This window comes from Prionailurus bengalensis, chromosome B3 (assembly GCF_016509475.1).
Source record: "Prionailurus bengalensis isolate Pbe53 chromosome B3, Fcat_Pben_1.1_paternal_pri, whole genome shotgun sequence".
In the NCBI taxonomy this organism is placed as follows: Eukaryota; Metazoa; Chordata; class Mammalia; order Carnivora; family Felidae; genus Prionailurus; species Prionailurus bengalensis.
Window position 1 is genome coordinate 4,220,733 of NC_057355.1, and position 20,972 is coordinate 4,241,704.

Sequence of the window (20,972 nt, forward strand, 5' to 3'; positions counted from 1 at the left end):
TCATCACTGGTGATGTTAACCTGCACCACTTGGTCAAGAAAGTGGTTTCTCCACTGTAAAGTTACCATTTTCCCCTGTCCATACTTTATTCCTATTTGTTTAAAATTTACTTACCTATTTTGAGAGAAAGAGAGAGATCATGAACAGGGGAGGAGCAGAGAGATAAGGAGAGAGAACGAATCCCAAGCAGGTGACAGCCCAGAGCCCCCACGCAGGGCTCAAACTCACAAACTGAGATCATGACAGGAGCTGAAGTCAAGAGTCAGATACTTAACCGACTGAGCCACCCAGGCGCCCACCCCACCCCCATACTCTATTCTTTAGAGGCAAATCACTAAGACCTACTCTCAGGGAGTGGGGGAGTGGGGGGTGTTGAACTCTACCTCTTGGAAGGGAAGTATCTCCATATCTTATTTGGAATTCTTCTGTACAGAGGATTTGCCTCTTTTCCACTTATTGAACAATTTCTTTAAATATGGACTCAAGTATATTCATTTCTTATGTTGCGTTATAATGCTATACAGGGTCGTTTATTTTATTGTTCAAATCGTTCCAACTCTGGCCATCGGAAGCTCTTTCCTGTGTCCCTCTAACAAGCCTCCATCCTTTTGTTTTTTGAGCCTTCCTGACTTCCTGGTGCACCAACACGTTCTAGCACATCTTGTATTTCCCCTGCCCCAGCTCACAGCCAGCCATCTCTCCAGGAGCTGGCACCTGACAGACGGGAGGCCAGAGCTGTGGAACGTCACCCTCTCAGGCTCAGAGGGTGCAAAGCGCTTTTCTGCCAAGGAAGCTTGGGGGGGTTTGTAGGCAACACAGAGGAGGGGTGTGTTTCCTTACTTCCTCAGCCCTCTGCACCTATAGCTCTCTGGTGAGCCACCCACGGTTGTCTCATCTGCCCTGGGGAGAGTGCAAAACCTTCTCGGACGGACTGTCTGTGCCTGGTGGTCAGATTCTGGAAGCCTCTGCTGCCACACGGACTGGCGGGAGCCCCAGGTGCCCGAGTCTGTGCCGGTCAAGGTTTGGCTTCCCAGACTTCCGGGGGCATCTCCGCGCCACCCACTCCCAACTCTGGACCCACTGACTCTGATCCTTTGACTCTCCCAAGGCTCACGTTCCACACCTTCCCTCACTCGTGCATGTTCAGTAGGTGTCCTTGCTTCTCTGAGCAGAATGGAACCTCAACCGCCATCAGTCTTCTTCCCTAGACCCTCTTCTCTCCAAGGCTCACGCCTCTGCCTGGGGCTGGAGTCTCGTGCCCCCTCCCTGGCTCCTCATGCTCAGCCTAAAAGGACACTCGAGTCTCCTGGCCTCGTCTCAGCCTCCAGCCGGCAAGGAGTCTCTCTCCCCCCTTCTTCACATCAGGCCTCTTGCTGAAGAGACTTGTTCAATCCTTTTCCTCGACAACTGGGGCCGCACAGAGCATGTTGCTGGGAGATTTTTCACAGAAAAGGGGTGACTATTGATTCTGATGAAGCAGGAGGCACTGGTAGGGACCCTGAGGGGCCCCACGCTCGGGCAGATCCCACAATGACAAAGTGCTCCTGCTGGGGGCCACCCCAGGAAGCTTACACACGGCTCTGGCAACCTCAGAAGGTTCCCAAGAGGCAGCATCCAATCTGGGCCTGGAGTTGGGGGCTGAAGGAGAGGGGGGAAGGCACTCCTCGCGGGTCCCCACGGGGTGGCCGCTCAAAGCTGGTGGAAAGGAGGGGCAGCTGATTCCAGATCTTGTCTGATCCACACGTTTCCTCTTCCCCCCCCTCCCCTCACCCTGTAGCGAGGGCCTTTGTCCAGAGGGATGGGCATTTTACTCATGGGGTCTTTATTTATATCTTTAATTTTATTTTAGTAGGTTCCATGCCCAATGCGGGGCTTGAACTCATGACACTGAGATCAAGACCTGAGCTGAGCTCAAGAGTTGGACCCTCAACCAACTGAGCCACCCAGATGCCCCTACTCATGGAGTGTTTAGCCTCACGTGGGCTCACACCTCCAGCAGTGCCCTGCTTCCCACTGTCTGTGGGAAGCAGCCCAAGTGATTCAGCAGCCCCACCTGTCTTGCCTCACTGCATCTCCCCGGGGTAATGTGGGTGTGCCCTTCCCATCAGCGGAACAAAAAGAAAGTCTTCTTCAGGATTTGGGAGACTGCTTGGCCCCACCGCGCCGTGAATCTGTCTTCTGATACTCCGACCCCAGCTAAGCTGACCTCTGCCATTCATTCCCCTATGCTGACTTCTCCCTTTGACGCTGCTGAGGGCAACCCTCACCCCCATCCCCCTCATCCCCCCCCCCCCCCCCCAGCCGATCTTTGGAATCCAGCTCATGATAGAGTGAGAGATTCGTTTCCTCCCGGACCAAGTACCAGCCCTGGCTTTAAACAGACTCACTTGTGCTTACAGACTCTGGCAAATTTTGTGTGTCTGTGGCCTGGCTTATGCTAATTCATTCAATCAACAGATATTTACGGAGGACTTTCAGGCACAGCTCTGACCACTGGAGATACAACGATGAGCAAAAAGATATGGCTTCATAGAGTTTGCAGATGTGCCTGGGAGAACAGATATTAAACTGATAATTTCACAAATATTTATTACAAATAATAAGTGCAATAAAGAAAAAGGATGGGTGTTCAGTTTGTCTAGGGCATTAAGTAAAGTTTCCACAGAGAAGTGACAGTTTAACTGAGATCTGAAGAATGAGTAGGAATTGACTAGGGGCGACAGACACAGGAGAGGAGAAAATCTTTCCAGATGGCCGTAATAGCATGTGCAAAGGTCCCGAGGCTGAAAGGAGGATGGCCAGTTGGCTAAGGGCAGAAAGGATAATGAGAGAGAAAAGGCTGGAGAGGCAAAATGGGGTAGGGCCTTATAGGCATGTTTAGTGTCTTGGTCTTCATTCCAAGGACAGTGAAAAGGAAGCCAGTGAAGGATTTTAAGAAGAGTGATATGATCAGATTTGTGATTGAGAAAATTACTGACCACAGTATGAATTACAGGGGGTGGGGTGCACCCTGAGGAGACTTGGGGAGTTAGCAGGTAAAGTTGTGGTCCCCGAAGAGGTGAGGGTAGATTTGAGATGGTGACCCTACTTCATATGCTTGTTCCTTTACTCCCCCCTCACCCACCCTCCCCCCCCCCCCCCCCCCCCCCCCGCTGTCCTCAGATGGCAGGCTTATGTGGGCAGTGTGTTCTCAGCAGAAGATGATCTGGTGGGAGGCCCTCGGGGGATGGAGGTTAGCTTAGTCCCAGTGCCAGCCTTTAGTAGGGAATCAGGACACGATGTGTGGAAAGGGGATTAAGAGACTGCTCGTCTTTAAATTCCTCTTTTGCCATCTCCATTTCCCTTGCTCTAAGAATAAAACCAAGCTTAACTAAGCCTCCTTAAAAGCTATTACACTGTAATTGGAAGCCCTGTCCCACCTTCACGCTGGGAAGAGCCCAGAACACCTGCTGCAGGTGCCGGATCCTCCCCGCCACGTTGGCTTTCCGGAATTTCATGGCAGCGGGTACCCTGAGCCACCCAGCCTGGCAATGGGCGGCGACGCCAAGGTGGGCTTCCAGGAGGGGCGTGGCCGTGCGCATCTCTGATTCTGGAGATCTGAGCTCTGATCTGAATACGTGACCTTGCGCAACTCACTTCCCCTCCCGCGGCCTCAGTTCCCTCATCCGCAATCGCAGGGTGGCCCCAAAGTCCCTCCGGCTGCGAGCGGGGCTCTGGGTCGGACCGGCGGGATGCTCGCTGCGGGCACTGCGCCGAGCGCCCGGGGCGCGCCCACGCCGCTCGCCGAGGGAAGGGGGCCGCCCGGGAGGCGGGCGGGGAGCGCGCGGCGGCGCCGGGGGACGCCCCCCGCCCTCTGCCCGGCGCCGCGGCCGGGGGGCCCCCCGAGGTTACGTAAGGAGCCGGCGCGGGGAGCGGGGCGGGACGGGGCGGGGCCCGAGCGCGGCCGCCCAGCCCCCGCCGGCCCAGCCCCCGCCCGCCCGCGCCAGGCGGCGGCGGCGGCGGCGGCGGCGGCAGCGGCAGCGGCAGCCGCGCAGCCCCGCGGCATGGAGCGGCGCCGGGGCTGAGCCGGGCGCGCACGGGCCGCCGCATGTGCGGCGCGGGGAGCGGCTGCGGAGCGCGCGGAGAGCGAGCGCCAGAGGGCCCGTCGGAGCGGCCGCCGGAGCAGCGCCGGAGATGGGGTGAGGGAGCCCCCGGGGGGCCGGCGCCCTCTCCGCGCGTCGGGGGGTCCGGGGGGAGGGGGACGGGCGCGCGGCCGGCCGGGGGTGGGGGGGCCGTCGTCCCCCGGCAGGGGCGGCCCGGCCGGGGCGCGGACTTGGGGCCCCCGCGCGGTGGCCCTCCGCCTCCGAGCCGGCCCCGGGCGCGCGGTCAACTCCGGGGCCTGTGTGTGCGGGCGCGCGGGGCAGTGTGTCGTGCTCCGCGGCGGGGTTCGTGACAAGCCGAATGGAAATAGAAGTTTTCCTGGAAGGGGAGCAGACCGAGCAATCCTGACCGCCCCCCGGCGTAGGAATAGCGGGTTCGGAGTCTGCTTGGAGCGGGATGGGGGTGAGGGAGTGCGGAAGGAGCCGGGCTGAGCTCCGGCCTCGGACACGACGGAGTAAGAGGCTCAGGGGGAGAAGTTGAAATACTCTGTCGGAGTGACTAATGCTTGTGAGTATATAAAGTAATTTGAAAAAGCAGGATTGATTTCTCCTTGGCGTCTCCGTGAGCAGTAGGCGCTGTGAGTCAGGGAGCCACTGTGCTAATAACACGATTAACTCCTTGCATCTGCTCGCTCCATGGGAGCACAGGGCGGTGAGGGGCCGTCCGTTATGTAGCCCGATTTACAGATGAGGAAACTGACGCCCTCGGTGGTCGGGCGACTGCCCCCGGGGGGGGGGGCAGCCGACGGGCGTTTGTGGAGGGACATTTGGTGCCTCCGCAGAGGGGAAGTCACAGCCTGCCGGGGGGCGTGGGGCCGGCGCTGGGGGTCAGGGAACCAGAGTTTCCGCGTGTCTGCCTCCTGCTGTGTGCTCAGCGCCCTCCAGACAGCCCTTCCCGGGACCCCCAGGCCGCTGCTGGGTGCGTCTGGAGATGTTGGTTCTCTCTGCGGGATCGGGAAGGAGTGGAAGGGGCGACGTGGTCCTGGTGGCCTGACCTAGCCCCCGTGGGTCAGCGGCTCCATTGCGCCTTACTCCGGGCCGTTTCTGGAGTCCTCTTTCCCGGCCAACTTCACCTGTGTGGTCTGCAGGACCCGGAGGCAGGCCAAGAGGAGTTTGGGTGAAGTGTGAGGGCTCTCCAGAGCTCCATGAGCAGGGCGGGGTGGGGGTGGGGGGTGGGGGGGTGGCGAGAGGGGCCTAGAGATTCGCCTGAGACGTTGGCGTCAGTCCAGGAGATTTCCCACACGGAGAAACTGGGGGTGATTTTACCAGAGGCACGCCGGCTGGGCAGCGGGTTTTCTGTAACATTTCCAGTGACCTCTTGGTAGATTATGAAAAGGCCGCTCTCTGTGCAGTGGGAACCTTTGAGGCTCTCAGATTTCATACTTAGAAAAGAAAAGAAAAGAAAAGAAAAATTGATGGGGAAAAAGGAGTTGGCAAATGTAGGTCTCCAGATAGAAGATAAAAGGGGTCTGATCATTTTAACGCTCTCCCTCCCTCCCTCCCCCAGACAACACAAAACCGACTCAACACACTTGCGTGATCCAGAAACAAACGTTGGAACTCTGTTGGTTGAGATCAAATAGTTCTGTGGAAAGGAAAGTGTTTACTCGCAAAAGCTGAAAGAAAATGTCAAGATAATTTTTGTTTGTGGAGCGTCGGGGAGGAGTGGCTTGGGGGCATCTTGTGAAAATGGAGTGTGGCTTTCCCGGAGTGTTCTCCCGTCGTCCGGTACGTGGGCTGTTAGTCCCTTCGTGTAGGTGAGGGCCGGTCTGCAAGTCCTGCCTACTTCTGCCAGTTTTAATATACGCGCTTCTTCCGTAATTGAGGTGTGCAGACAAACCAGGGCAGTAAATTGAAATGGAGTTAAGGCTGGATAAGCAGTTCAGGCAGAGGAGGGTGGAGGGAGCTATTTTCACCCAAAATAGAACCAATGTCATCCTTTCCGAGAGTGGAGGAGGACGAGGGGAAGGAGGAAAGGGCAGCCAGTAGAGAACCTCATCGCGGCCCTCCCCGTAGCCCTGTCACGGCTCCACTGTGTAGACGTGGCCCAGACTTAAGAGAAACAAAAAAAAAAAAAAATCTGAGTTTACTTCTCCCACTTCAGATGCTTGTCCTCTTTCAGACACTCACTGTTTCCGCTTCTCTTCCGTGAAGCGTTTTGCGTTAAGTGTGTGGTTTCCCCAGTAAGGTTGTGTTTTGACTCCCGAGGCAGCCGTTGGCACACTCTCTCTCCTCCTCAGACCTCTGTCTGTCCCCTCCCCACCACACCTTGCCTCCCTCCGCGAACGAAACAGGAGCCACGGACCAAGGAGAGTCTCATCTCCCTGTGGCCCCGTGTCTTGCCTCCCACCTGTTTCACCCACTTGTCCCACCACCCTGTCCCCCTCTCACCTCGTCAGGCAACGTTGCTCTGTTCTTCCACATCCCCCCGCCCAGGCTCTTTCCCGTCACTATACAAACATGCTTTGGTTCAGGGCCGTCCAGTAGAACTTTCCACGCTGATGGAAAAGTGCTGTGTCTGCACGGCCCAATTTGGCCGGCCCCAGCCACCTGTGGCTCTAGGGCACTTGAAACGTGGCTGGTGTGACCGAGGGCCTGAGTTTGTCATTTAATTTCCATTGAAATGGCCACATATGGTGGTGGCCGCCATGTTGGAGAGCACCACCATAGCTTCTGTCATTTTGCATCTCTCTCCTGCTTTTTTGCTTCCCTTCCCCTGAAAACATCTGTCCCAAAGCCACTGCGTCCACTGGCTTTCTTGGCCTACCATTTGATTACCCTCCACACCCTGCAGTCCCACCCCGACTGTGGGGTCGCTGCTAGCCTGTGCCCTTGCCTTAGCCTCTTGGCCGTTCCCTCCCCCCTGGAACAACTGCTCCACCCCCCTCCAGCCAGCTTCTGGCCGCCACACTCCCCTGCTTTTCTGCTCCCCTTCCTGATGGCTCCTGTCCAGTGTTGCACCTCTGTCTGACCTCTGAATGATGGGCCGCTTACGGACCGGACCGCTTCCTCTGTGCGGTCAACACTCCCTTCCTAGGTAACGTTATCCCCCCACCCCTGCTGGTGACTCCCACGTTTTTATTTCCAACACAGCCCTTCTGGGGGCCTCCAACTCTTGTCCATGAACGAGCTCCTGATGCCCCTTCCAGATCTGACCTTCCCTTTATCTTCTCCATCCCAGTCAGTGGCCCCACCGTCCACCTGCTTGCTAAGAATCATCCTTGCTTCTCCTCTCCCTTACCTTCCACGTCCACGCTGTCAGTGGGCCCCGTGGTTCTACTTCCGGGATACTGTCTGGTGTCCACCTGTCCCCATGGTCATAGCCCCCACACTGGTCCTGGCCACCATTGCCTCTTTCCTGGACCAGCTCCCATTCTGGGTATCTCCAGTCCATTCTCCATACGGGGGCCCAAGTAGCTGGCTTTAAAAATTGCAAATCGGATCAGGTCACCTCGCAGACCCTGCAGCCACAGGGGGATGGCTTGTGCCTCATCTCTAGTGTCCCCTGTCCATCCCTCACTGCCTTCTGCTAACGTGAGCCTCATTTCTTCTCTTGCCCTGCTCGGGGGTGGGGGGGTGGGGGGGGCCCTCTTTGAACTTGCTCTTCCCTCTGCCTGGGAGGTTTTTGTCCTAACTCTGCAAATACCTTCCTCCTCATGCTTCAGATTCCCACATCAGGGTCACCTGCAGAGCCTCTCGGACCCCTGCCGTTCCTTGCGAACACAGCCACACCTATTTGTCTGCGATTACTCACCACAGGGCACCTGCAATCATGTGGGTTCTTTTCCCTCCCCTCCCCTCCCCTCCCCTCCCCTCCCCTCCCCTCCCCTCCCCTCCCCTCCCCTCCCCTCCCCTCCCCTCCCCTCCCCTCCCCTCCCCTCCCCTCCCTTCACCCTCCCTTCACCTTCCCTTCACCTTCCCTTCCCACTTATTTACAATCTGTCCTCCTTGCTGGCATCCCACAAGGGTAGGGGCTTACCTTTGTCACCTGTGTCTCCTAACACCTGGCATAGTGACAGGCCCCTTGTAGGCCCCGGTACTTTTTTGATGGAGTTAATGCTTCAATGTGGTGGGCAGCCTTGCTTGGATGCTGGCCTGGGAGCTGTGATAATTTTGGGATCACCTGTTATATGGCTTGCTTAATTGAGGGTTACAAGGGCCAAGAGAGAAAGAAATCACATTTGGATGCAATTTTCTTTTAATGCTAAAGCAAGCCATTTAGCTTTTCTTATGACTTGGGTTAATTTTCAGGCTGTCAGCTGTCATCCGAGTATTGGGGTTATAAATTATCTTTTTACTCGCCTGCAAAAGGTAACAGAAAAGCCAGCTTGCCTGCTGTTGTGACTCTTGGCTGATTTTGTCAGTGTTTACAAACAAGACCGACTGTAGTCCTGTCAGGCTTTGGTTTACACTCCTTTATTTTGTCCGGCCAAGATTACGTTGCACCGCGCGATAACAATCGCGGTGATCTAATACCTTGGGCCTCCTTTCGGTAACCGATACTGGGTAGCTTTCCTTTGATGTTCATTCCTTCTCGTGTAATTTTCCATTCCTCCTGCAGAGTATGAACTTTGCTTTTGGGTTCGTGTTGACAAAAACAGATACGGTCTCTCAGATCTGTTGAAGGAACTTGTCTTTCTTGGTTCTGTCTTGGGCTTTCTAAACTTCACTTTACTAAGGTTCATTCGATCTGTTCGTCTGTAAGGCATTTATTGGGAGGGTCTGTTGGGAGATTCACGATGAGCAGACCTACTAGGTCACTCCTGCCCTTAACAGAGATTGTATTTCCGAATCGGAGGTAAAGCCACGTGTAGAAGTACCAGCTTTATGTGTGTGTTTCAACGAGATGTTGTAACGCAAAGGGTGTCAGAGGCAGTGCCCGCCTATTTGGGACATGTAGGACAGATGCCCCCGTATGCTACAGGGACTACCAGGGTGCTGTTAGCATTGATGATCACCGTCCTCACGTACGTAGGCAGCCCTTAGTGTCACATTCCGTGTCAGAGTTGGAAGAAGATACAATGGAGTAGGCACTAACTAGGCGTGTATGGAATGAATGCATGGATGCATGAATGAATAGCAATGAATGACTACTCTTTGGGTTGACCTTCACTTTGGGGGACGTGCCATCATTCTTGCTGGAAACAGACTCAGAGCAAAGCAGGTGGTTTGTTCTTGTCAAGTGGACTTCATGACTTGTGTCAATAGTGGGTTTCTTTTCTGTAACGGCTCCCGGGGAACTAGAGTTAAATGTGCGGTCACCCTCGGCAGACTTACCAGCCCTCGTCCGTTACCTTTATTCCTTGTTTTGTCGGATGGCCCTTCCTTTGCTCTTACTTCTCTCTCTCTCTTTTTTTTTTTTTTTAACAAAATGAAAATAGCTTTGCTTTTCTTCCCCTAATTATAAAAATGTTGCACGTTCATACTAAAAAATAACAGCATGAAGAAGGAAGTGAAAATTACTTGTCATCCCACGTCTCAGGGATAGCCTCCCTGGGCAATCAGATGTCTGTCTTTGCAGATTTCTCTGCATGTACGTGTGTCTCTGTGTCTAGATGTAGGTCTACCTAGAACAAATGTATTTTTAACGAAATGGAATCATCTCCTACATCTGTTTTGTAACATAAGTTTTTCAACTTAAAATACCTTGAGTGGACATCTTTTCATGACGGTGACTATAAATATACATCATCTCTCTTTTTTTTTTTTAACTTTTTATATGTTTATTCATTTTGGAAAGAGAGAGACAGAGCACAAGCAGGGGTGGGGCAGAGAGAGAGGGGGACACCGAATCTGAAGCAGGCTCCAGGCTCTGAGCTGTCAGCACAGAGCCCGACGAGAGGCTTAAACTCACGAACAGCGAGATCATGACCTGAGCCGAAGTTCGACACTTAACTGACTGAGCCACCCAGGTGCCCCAAATATATGTCATCTTTTAAATCCACACCTACTTGTAATTTGTCGTTTTGCTAAATTTTATACATCTTTGTAAACTCGCTTAAGTCCTCTGTTAGAACAAGGCAGGGTATTAAAAAAAAAAAAAAAAGACATTTTGACAATTCCTTCAAGCAATCGGTTGCTCTAAATGAATTACCAAAGGAAAGAAATGGTAGAGGAACCAGGATCACAATTAACATCGGGTAATTTGCAGTGGCTGCGTAATTTTGGGTGAGTCACTGCTCCTTAGTGAATCTTGGTGAGAACATCAAGAATTCATCGTTGTTGCTAAGGGTGGTTGGTGGACGAGGACCCAGCTGCTCAAACTATTTCTGCTTGTTTGGAAATATCAGGGCAGAGTGATTCCGCTTGCAGACCTGGACAGGAAGGTTCTCCGTGAGCAGAAAGCACGGTGCTTCAAAGCCCTTTGTCTGGTGGGCACCGCGGCCCCTCCTTTGGAGAATTCCCTTGGCGAGAGGGCTGGCAGGGACATATATACTGGAAGGACGTTCTATTCCCTGCTTCAGTTGTGAGGCAATTAACACACACACACACACACACACACACACACACACAAGCTGGATAAATCCTGTGACATGTCTCAGCCAACACAGGCAGGGGCGCCTGGGTGGCTCAGTCGGTTGCATCCAGTTCTTTGTTTTCCGTATTTCTAGACACCGTGCACATAGGCTGCCCTCGGTCGTGTTACGGGTTTGGAGGTGAGCACTGGCATCGTGGCCCAGTTTCCTAGTGGGGCGCGCTTGTGTGGGAAGGTAGCGGGTTGGAAGTCTCTGCTCAACTACGGCAGAGTCTCCAGTAGTTCTGCCTCTGAGCGCTGTTAGTCATATGGTATCGTTCTGGGAGAATTTATTTAAACTATAGTTCGAATTAGCTTGTTAGAATAAAAATATGCTTGTGGGGAACACATTTAGACATTTGTCAACGACTAGAGAGATTTAAGGAGAAAAACACATTTTTATTCACAACCCTGGTTGATAGTCGTATTATTATTATTATTATTCAGCTGGGGAATTGGGGACCGGGGTGTCGCCACCAGCCAAAGAGTTTAGCCTGAGAGATGTGCACTGAGAAATCCCTTGGCGGGGGGGCCTTGGGTAGCTCAGTCAGTTGAGTGTCTGACTTCGGCTCAGGTCATGATCTTGCGGTTCGGTTCGTGAGTTTGAGCCCCACATTGGGCTCTCTACTGTCAGCGCGAAGCCTGCTTCAGGTCCTCTGTCCCCCCTCTCTCTGTGCCTCCCCCATTCACACTCTCTCTAAAAAATAAATAAAACATCAAAATAATAATAATAAAAAAGAAATCTCTTGGCGTGCAGGTGTCCTCCAGCTGAATGGAGGCTGGGTCCCGCTAAGGGAGGGGCTCTGGCAGGCCCCTTTCTTTGTGCCTTGTCCTGGGGAAGTCACAGGCAATGGCACCTGAGGCCGTTTGGTTGGGGGGGGCACTGAGACCATTTGTCCTCTGGGTCTTGGGCGGGGGGGGCACTGTCGTCTGTGGATTATTGGGTAGGGGGTGTCCACAGGGATCCAATTAGTGAGGAATATTGCAGACCCTGCTGCCTGGGTATTGGGTTCCTTCTGGGATCTTTAATTGGGAAAACTTTTAATGGAGTTGCTCAGATACATGGAGGAAAGGAGAGGCGCTTTGACTTGTGTTGTCCTCGGGGAGGGAGGTGACAGAGAAGGTCCTCGTGGGGAGAAGGAGTGGAGCTGTTCTGGGAGGTTCCAAAGGGCCGGGAGAGGAGCTTCTAGTAGAGCACGTGCCCAGGCAGATTTGAGCTCTGAAGGTCGGGGAAGAGCTCTCTGACGCCTCCGAGTGACTCAAGAGAGAACTTCCATTCTTACGCGGTGGCCAGTTCACTGTCATAGAGGGCCGCCTGTGGGGCGGGGGGGGGGGGGGGGGGGGGGGGGGGGAGGGTTAAATGCAGTCAGATCCCCAGCCCCTGGCTGTGTGAGCTTGGACAAGTCATTTCATCTCTCAGATGTCACTGTCTTCATCTGTTTTTGTTTTTTTTTAAATTTTTTTTTAACGTTTATTTATTTTTGAGGCAGAGACAGAGCATGAACGGGGGAGGGTCAGAGAGAGAGGGAGACACAGAATCTGAAACAGGCTCCAGGCTCTGAGCGGTCAGCACAGAGCCCGATGCGGGGCTCGAACTCACGGACCGCGAGATCGTGACCCGAGCCGAAGTTGGACGCTTAACCAACTGAGCCACCCAGGCGCCCCCATGTCTTCGTCTGTTAAATGCACAGTAAAGTGACCACAAACAAGGGAATGTGTGTGAAGCGTCCAGCATAGTGCCCGACACATAAGTACTCAGCATGTGGTGGCCAGGTCTGTGATTACTGTCATCGACATCACCATCGTTTCTGCTTTGGGTGGGGGTTTGGCAGCTGACCCCTGAGGAACCTTCTGGAATATGTGGCCAGAGTGTCCCTGATCTTTGATCCTCTCGGCTGCTTGCTCCCAGTCCTGAGCGGTGCTGGAGTCGTTCCCGTCATCGGGTGACCCTGACGATATGAAGTTTGCCCTCTGGAGCCTTGCTCGCAGCACAAAACCCCACAGGCTGTGTGGGTGGAGGGCAGTCACCGGCAGAGGATGGGCACGGTCAGGAGAGCCGACCCACATTTGCCAACAAGAACGCCAGGCTGCCGGCCGGTTGCTTTCACGGGGAGGGGTAAGTGTGGGCAACGAAATGAGAGGTTGCTCCCCATTGTGGGTTCAGACTAACGACTTACGTTGCTGGTCAGAGAGCCCGTCGTGCGATCACTCACTCGTTCCTTCAAGAAATTCAAGAGGCCATCCACTTCGGGGTGCCAGGAACAGAGTGGTGAATGTTTGTGGTCCCATGGCGCTTACAGTGTAGCGAGGAAGGTGGACATTAAACAGACATTACCTAAGGGATCAATATGGGCCAGGGGGCCGTGTGGGCTATGCACCCGTGGGTTTCAGGGCCTGGCGTTTCGTGGCCCTCACCCGCTCCCAGGGGTCTGAACTCCCTCCTCACCCCCTCTCAACTCTTCATCAGCTCCTGCCTGACCAATGACCACCACTTGGCTGCTGAGCGCCATCCCTGGGCCAGGAGCCAAGAAGTTAGAGGTTGTAGAACAGGGGCTCTGCCCTCCCAAGAGAGAAGGATGGTGAGCAGGACGTTAGGGCAACGAGATGAGCCTCGTTCTTGAAATACGAACAAGGGTAACATGCCTCCCTCTGCGAGAGGTTTGAGAAGGCTTCTTGAAGGAGGTGACCTTCAAACTGGGTCTTGAAGGGTGGGTAGGAGTTTCCCAGGCAGAGGAGTAGGAGTTTGGGGTGGGCGATGGGAGACATTTAGATGGGGAGAGCTGCTCATGCCCACGGGAAGCGACGAGGCGTGGAGGTCCAGCACAGAGACCCTGGACTCAATGCTAGCGTCCCGTTCACTTGGCTGCATGACGCAGAGCGAGACACCGCCTGCCTTGGAGCTTTAGTTTCCTCATCTGTGAAATTAGCATACGAATGGCGCCAACATCATAGGGTGGTTGTGAGCGTTAAAGGCAACACATTTTGATATGCTGTAGCTGTGAGTTCTGGGCAGAGAGGGGAGGGAGAACGTCGAGTACACGGCCGGGTCCAGTGCTCAGAAGGTCAGGAAGGTGCAGGCATGAGGGAAAGGCCTTGGTGGCAGGGTGTTGGGACTTAATCCCGTGGGTGGCAAGGAGCCAGCCAGGGGCGAGGCCACAGGTAGGGGAGTCCTGGTACCAAAGAATGAGGCCTGGCAGAGGCGGCAGGCAGGGAGCTCGGGGAGCAGATGACTGGAGGCAGGAGGAGGAAGTGTGGTGTATGCCAAGGAGTTGTGGACTCAGTCTGCAGGCAATGAGAGGACATTTTTAGGCTTGAAGACGAGAATGATACTTGGGTGGAGAACATCGTTCCAGAGACAGTAGTGAGGCGGGCGGTGTGGAGGGTTAATGGATTGGGGAGAAGAGGCTTACGGGACCGAGCCGCAGTCTGCATGCAGAATGTCAGGAGGAGAAGGGGTGGAGGGAGAGAGAAGACGTGACACAGGTGCATGTGGTGTCAACCCCCTCCTGTTCTGTAACGGATCCGGGACAGGCTTGGGGAATGCACGTGATACGAGAAAACAGAAAATGTATGCATGGGGCCTCGCTGGGGCTGGGAGGGCTCGAGGATCTTTCCTAGAGAGTTGTTAAATTGGGGCACAAATGAAGCCATCCGTTCCTGAGATGCTGGTAGGTTGCAACTGTTGTGTTTATACTACATCCCATTGAACTCCTACGGCAGCCCTCGAGTTCGTCGTTGGGGCAACTGGCCTGGGGAGATTCCATGATCTGTTCAAGGTCCCAGAGGAAGGTGGCAGAATTTGGGAATCCAGCTTGAGTCTGAGAGCAAAGTCCGTGTTCTTGAGATGCACTTCCTGGGGGCCAGATCCCCTGTGGAAGTCATGTGGCCAGTGGACCCACGGCTCTTGATTGCTGGGAGAGGCTGGGTTGCCAGCTGTTCAGATGTTTCTCGACTGTGTGCCATTGGCTGAGGTTGGGAACACAAGGGGAGGTGTACTTTTTTTTTTTTTTTTTTTTTGGTGGGGGGCAATTATGAGAGTTTAGTTTTGGGTGGAGATGATGAATTCCCATCTGTGGTGGGTCTTCCACAGGGTGGCCTCTCTAAGTAGAAATTCGGCTCTGGAGCTCAGCAGTCAAGGTAGAACCAGAGGTACAGATTTGGGAGCTGTTACCTCTGGATTCGGTCTCTCAAGGATAGGACGGGTCAGGGAGATGACCTGTGCAGCTCTGGGTAAGAGTGACAGTTGAAGGGATGGAGAAGGAGCCAGTAGATGAGACAGAGAGGCCAGAAGAGAGGACACTGAGTGGGGCGGCTGCTCTTGGGCGGAGGCCTTGGAAAGCTTGGAGAAGGGTGGGGACCTACGCGTACCCCAACCACCACTGTGTGGGGAATGGTGTTAGGGCAGGGTGGATTCTAAGGGGAGCTCTAGCCCAGAGTAAAGCTCCAATCCATTTAAGGCCTTTCAAGGAGTGGGTATGTGGTGAGGAGTGGACCATCTGGCTGAAAATGCAGGAGAGCTTGTGGGCGAGTCAGGGTGGAAGGAAGCTTGACTTTGTGTGATAAACTGAGCGTGTTGGGAGCTGAGGGCAAAGAAGAGGAAGAGATTGAAGATACTAGAAAAAGCGAGAGCCGGTGAGGCTGGGGGCAGGAGGCAGCTAGAGCAGGAGCCTCAGGGGAGGAGTAAGCCTCCGGAGGGGCCCTGGAGGGTCGTCCCCTGAGACCAGGCGATGGAGCAGGAGTGGAGGCATCCTGAGGCCATGGCGGGAAGGGGAACGAGGGGCTGGGTGAATCTGGTTGGCTGGCTGTTCCTTCTCAGCCTGAGCTAAGGAACTGAGTGGAGGGCCGGGGTAGATCGGGAAGAAGTAAATGGTTTGGTACATCTGGTTGTGGAGGTCGGGGCCGGGAGTGAGCTGGAGGCACATCCACATTGGTGAGTAGCCTTGAGGGCTCAGTTGAGGGTCCCAAGAGCGTGAGTCTGTGAAGGTGCCAGTCACCACAGCTAGAAAACTCGCTAACACGCCCAGCGACGCGGGAGCGAGAGCAGAGGCAGGTGGTCCCGGCCCCAGACGGTGGGCGTTACAGAGATGGCCACCCTGTCTGGACTCCTAGCGCCGTGCCTTCCACAGTGGGGGGACGCTGCACGGACGGAGGGGGAGCTGCTCTGTCCCCATCAGTCACCTTTCTGCCCTCGCTCCTCCGAGTAGCCATTGTTCTGTTGTAATAATTATTCCAGACCCTTTCTAAAAAACGCATTAAAATTCTTGCCAGCATGACCTCTTCGAGTAATGAGATCTGTAAGTTTATTAACCTCTGTGAGAAGTGGATTTCCTTGCTCCACAGGAGCAGATAATCTCTTGGAGGGACGAACATTAATGTGCTGACCCGGAGGGTGAGCTCGACGCCTGAGGGTTTGGAGGAGGGTGGTGGCGGCTTCTCGGTGCCCACCCCCTCCCCCAACCCCCTCCTGGCCTAGCAGGTGTCTCGTGGAAGATGGGCTGGTTGCTCCTGCACGTCAGTCTCTGCTCAGCCCCATTCAGGGAGTCTCACCATGGCCCAGAGCCGAGATGGTCAGAGAAACCGAGTCATAAAAATACCGTGTCGCTTTAGATGAGCCTCATTCTTTAAAAAAGGCTTTTTTAAATGTTTATTTATTTTTGAGAGAGAGAGACAGAGCAGGAGCCGGGGAGGGGCAGAGAGAGAGGGAGACCCAGAATCCAAAGCAGGCTCCAGGCTCTGAGCTGTCCGCACAGAGCCCGACGCGGGGCTCAAACTCACAGACTGTGAGATCATGACCTGAGCTGAAGTTGGACGCCCAACTGACTGAGCCGCCCAGGCGCCCCTTATTCTTTAAGAAGGGGAGAGGAGGGGATGGGAGCACAGAGTCTTGTGCAGACAGGAATATCTAGACTGCGTGTTCTTTCACAGAGGACTGGGAATACACCAGAGCTGGCATGGGCATTAGGATATCTGCCCTGTGACCATGTTGAAACACATCCTCTGTCATCCCGGTGTCAGCCTTCACCTGGGCACATGGGTCGAATGGTGACGTAAGCTCCTTGCAAGGCCTCCGGCTCGGTAGCAGTGATCTGTGACTTCTTCCTCCTTAGGAAGTTGGCCTGCTGTAACCTAGCCTGACCTGCCTGCCTTCTGGGTACACTGAGGACTTGGCCCATGCCCCCCTGTGTCGTTAATCACACAAAACATGTCATTATAATGCAGGGTTATGTCAACATATTACCGTGATCTGCGTCTCCCCCATCGTGGCCAACCAGACCGGCACAGTCCAATAGAAACATCAGTGCCACATACGGAATTTCTCACGTTCTAAGGTCCGCATTAAAAAAAAAGCAAAAAGAGGGGCACCTGGGTGGCTCAGTCGGTTAAGTATCTGACTCTTGATTTCGGCTCATGTCATGGTCCCAAGGTTGTGGGGTCGAGCCCCACATCAGGCTCTATGCTGAGTGTGGAGCCTCCTTAGGATTCTCTCTCTCCCTCTGCCCCTCTCCCCTGCTTGCACTCTCTTTCTCTCTCTCTGTCTCTCTCGAAGAGAAAATGAAAACAGTAAACAAGCAAAAAGAAACAGGTGAAATGAGTTCAATGTATTTTAAGCCAGTATACCCAAAACATCATCATTTCAACATGGAATCAATAATGAGTAAATGAGACATGGTTTCTCTTACCACGGAATTTACATTTTGGTGAAGGAGAAAGACTCCCGTTGTCTCCCCATTACCAAAAAAAACAAAAACAAAGCAAAAGACCCGTTGTAAATGGATTTGCAAACAAAATGACTGCGGGTTGTGCGAGGGAAAGCCGCAAGGGCTGAGACGGACGTGGGAGCGTGTGGCTCCAGACGCCTCCCCGAAGACGTGACATTTAAGCTGCTGCCTCGTGTGAAGAACAGCAACAGAGCATTCCAGGTAGAGGGGAGAGCAGGTGTACAGACTGAGAGTGGGCAGGGGCTTCCTGGAGTGTTTGAGAAATTGAAGTCCGTGAGATTGGAGGGTTTTACCAGGGAGGTGACCCACTCCTCAGCTTGTAAGAAGATCCCCCTGCGCTCTGTGGAGCCTGGACGGGCAGGGGGCGAGTGCTGAAGCAGGAGCTGGGGTTCCTGGGCTCCGGGTGACCGGTGACGGAGGGCACTGCCCGAGGTTAAGAAGGTGGCAGAGGAGAGGGGAAGGAACGGGAGCTTGGAGATGGGTTTGCCGGGACCTTCGGAGGGACTAGCTGTGGGGTAAGGGATGAGAGAGAGGGAGGAAATAAGGAGAACTCCTGGGGTTTCTGGGTTGAGCACCCAGTAGATGTGGGGAAGCCTGGAGGAGGAGCAGGTCAGGAGTGAGGCCGGGGGAGTCAAGGTCAGGGATCCACGTGTCCCGCTTGAGGTGGTGAGCGGAGCTGGGGAGAAGGCAGGTCACTGCACGCATGTGGGGCTCCGCAGACGTCAGGCTGGAGGTGGGACGAGGTCATGGTGGAGGGAGGGTGGGCAGGGGGCCGAGCCCAGAGCACGCTTGTCTCCTCGCTGGCACTGGACGAGGAGCCGGCCAAGAAGTTGGGGGAGGAGCGTCTCGGGAGGAGGGCTTGGACCCCCCACGCTGCCCTGCCGAGGACTGCGCTCTGAGCAGATGGCAGTGGCACCTGCTGACGGCCCTGACGTGAGCTGGGTCAGTGGTGAGGTGGGGCTGGGAGCCTCGTGCTGGGACAACGAAGGAGGCTGGGAAGGGGGTTGGCCGTTCAGGGAGCAGAGAGTAGGACGATCTCATGAGAGGCTGCCGGTGAAGGAGAAGTGTATCTAAGGGGCGCCTGGGTGGCTCAGTCGGGTGAGTATCCGACTTCAGCTCAGGTCACGATCTCATGGTTTGTGATTCTGAGCCCCCAGTCAGGCCCTCTGCCGTCAGTGCAGAGCCCGCTTCCGATCCTCTGTCTCCTGATCTCTCTGCCCCTCCCCTGCCCGTTCTCGTTCTTTCTCTCTCTCTCAAAAAAAGCAAGCAAACAAACAAGCAAATGTATCTAAGGTAAGAGAGCCCCAGCACACGTGGATGCTGGCAGGGATGACAGGGGAGCCTCGGCCCTGAGAAGATGGCAGAGGTGGGGTTCAGCACCGGGGAAGGGCTGCGCCTTGGAGGGGCGAGGGAGGCGCCCTGCCACGGGAAGGAGGGGAGGGGGCCACAGTAGGAGCAGATACAGGCAGGTGTGCATTTGGTGGAAGATACCCGGGCTCTGGTGGTGCTCCTGGTTTCTCCAAGAAGCATGGGCGGGGTCATGTGCCGAGAGCCAGGGTGGAGGGCAGGGTGTGGGAACACGGAGGAGAAGAAGGTGCGGGTTGTCTGGGAGTGGGTGGCGGGCCTGCTAGAGAGCCCCAAGCTTGTGCGCCATCGCTGACTGACAGTTTGAGGTCAGAGAACCGGAATTTACAGGGAGACGTGTCCGCCCAGTTTTGGGGATGTTGCCCAGTGGCCTGGGTGTGGGCCTGGAGGAGGTGGACGGCGGGGCGTGCCAGGCTGGGGCGGAGGGTGTTCACGCGGGACGGGTGGCAGGGACAGACCCCCCCAGGCTGGGTAGGGGGCGTGGAGGGAGAGCGTGAGGCCAGGAGGTGGCTGGTGGAGAGCGAGCCAGGCAGTGGATTGGAGGAGTCTGTGGGGTGGGAGGTACCTCCGTGCTGGAAAGTCGCCCTCGGAGGGGGCATTCTCCCGGTGGCGAGGGGTCCCGCCGACGGCTGTGGGAGAGCACCCTGAAGGGGCGAAGAGGGCCTTGCAGCGGAGGACAAGGAGCTGAGTCCGGGGCGTTGGGGGTCATCCACGTGTGTGGTGACAGTGACAGGCGGTGGGCAGAGGGTGAAGCTGGGCCCGGAGCTGAAGCCCCTGATCAGTGGCAGGAAGTGACGTGGAGGCTGGCGAGCTTGGCTGCGAGGCAGGTGGCGGGGATGGCCGGGCTCTGAGGCCATGGTGAGAGCCACGTGTGGGGGCCACCAGGGCCCGAATCCTCTGCCTCCCCTGTATTCTCCTTACCTGCAAGGCAAGAGGCACAGAGCGGTGTGGGTGCGGGTGTGTGCGTGGCCGTGCGGCCTTCAGGGACTGGCCCGGTTTCGGGGAAGGTGGGAAGGTGCGGGGAACACCCCTGCGGCTGGGCTGCCGGTGCCTGCCGACCTCAGGACAGATTTCGGGGAGTCCCTGGAGAAGGGGGCGGTGCGGGGAGGAGCCTGGAGCCTGAGTGGGGCCGAGTGGCCGAGAAAGGGGGGAGTGCTCACGTCCTGGGTTGTGGTGGTGGGCAGGCACATCTCCCCGGGCCTGGGAGGGACTCAGGGCCTTGGAGTGGGAAGGTGAGCTCCGTGTTGAGTCCGCCCCGAAGATGCGTTCGTCCCAAACGCTGATGGACGCTTTGAAGACCTCAGTCAAGTGTGACGCGGCAGGAATAAAGGAGGTGATGGTCTGCTTTGCTCTGCAGCTGGATGCTGGGTTCTGGCACCGGAGTTCATCCCGGTTTAGACGTGTGCAAGGATGTCTTCAGGAGGAGCGGAGCGGGAGCGGTCTGGACACGTTCCGAGAGGGGGGATCGAAGGAGGCTGTCTTTTGTTTTTTAGAGTTTGTTTATTTTTGAGAGAGTGTGTGTGCGAGGGGAGTAGGGGAGGGGCAGAGAGAGAGGGAGAGAGAGAATCCCAAGCAGGCTCCGCGCTGTCAGCACAGAGCCCGGCGTGGGGCTCGAACTCATGAACTGAGATCATGACCTGAGCTGAAACCAAGAGTTGGACGCTTAACCGACTGAGCCGCCCGGGGGGCCTGAAGGAGGGTGTCTTAAAGAGTGGTCTCTCCATGCAGCTCGGGGGGTCCGTGAACACCCCTTCCCCAAACTCCATGGAGAATTCGACGAATGTGCTTTTCTGGGGAGGTATCCATCGTTTTTATCAGATTTTCAAAGGGGTCTTTGACCAAAAAGAGATGAGAGCCACTGTTGAAAAGACTTGGGGGTGCATTTAACTGGCGAGGGAGAACTGGGGCCGGAGAGTGAGGGTAGGGGGAGAGGAGAACAGTTTCCATGCAGACAGCCAGCCATCCTTCGGGGCTCGCTCTGTGTGGACTCAGCTGCCGGAACCTGGCTCAGTGAGGGGGAGGCATAGGGTTTGGCTCTGCGGGCATCTGGGGGAACCTGTGAGCGCCTGTCACAGGTGGGGTACGCATCGGGCTGGTGACAGAAGCTGGGGGTCGGGGGCTGTGACTGGCAGAAACTCTGTCCGGATCTTCTGTTCTGATGAAGAATGGCTTGGGGTGTGACCGGGTTTTCTCCGTCCTCAGGGAGAGCATCTCACGGGCTGGGCTTTGCTGGGG

At 55.5% G+C, this 20,972-nt stretch overlaps 1 protein-coding gene across 4 annotated transcripts in view; it reads left to right on the top strand.

Annotated features, from left to right (window-relative positions):
* The window catches only part of HOMER2 (homer scaffold protein 2), a 106,749-nt gene that overhangs the window by 11,288 nt on the left and 74,489 nt on the right, over positions 1 to 20,972 (top strand). Inside the window, exon 1 of one of the 4 annotated variants that reach the window (XM_043554648.1) lies at positions 3,982 to 4,178. The exons of 2 other annotated variants lie outside the window; for them this stretch is intronic. In XM_043554648.1, the coding sequence (XP_043410583.1) occupies positions 4,174 to 4,178 (5 nt within the window). In that variant the 5' untranslated portion in view covers positions 3,982 to 4,173. Of the gene's footprint in view, positions 1 to 3,981; positions 4,179 to 20,972 lie in introns of those variants that run through there. One more of the 4 variants, XM_043554647.1, reaches the window with a different exon arrangement.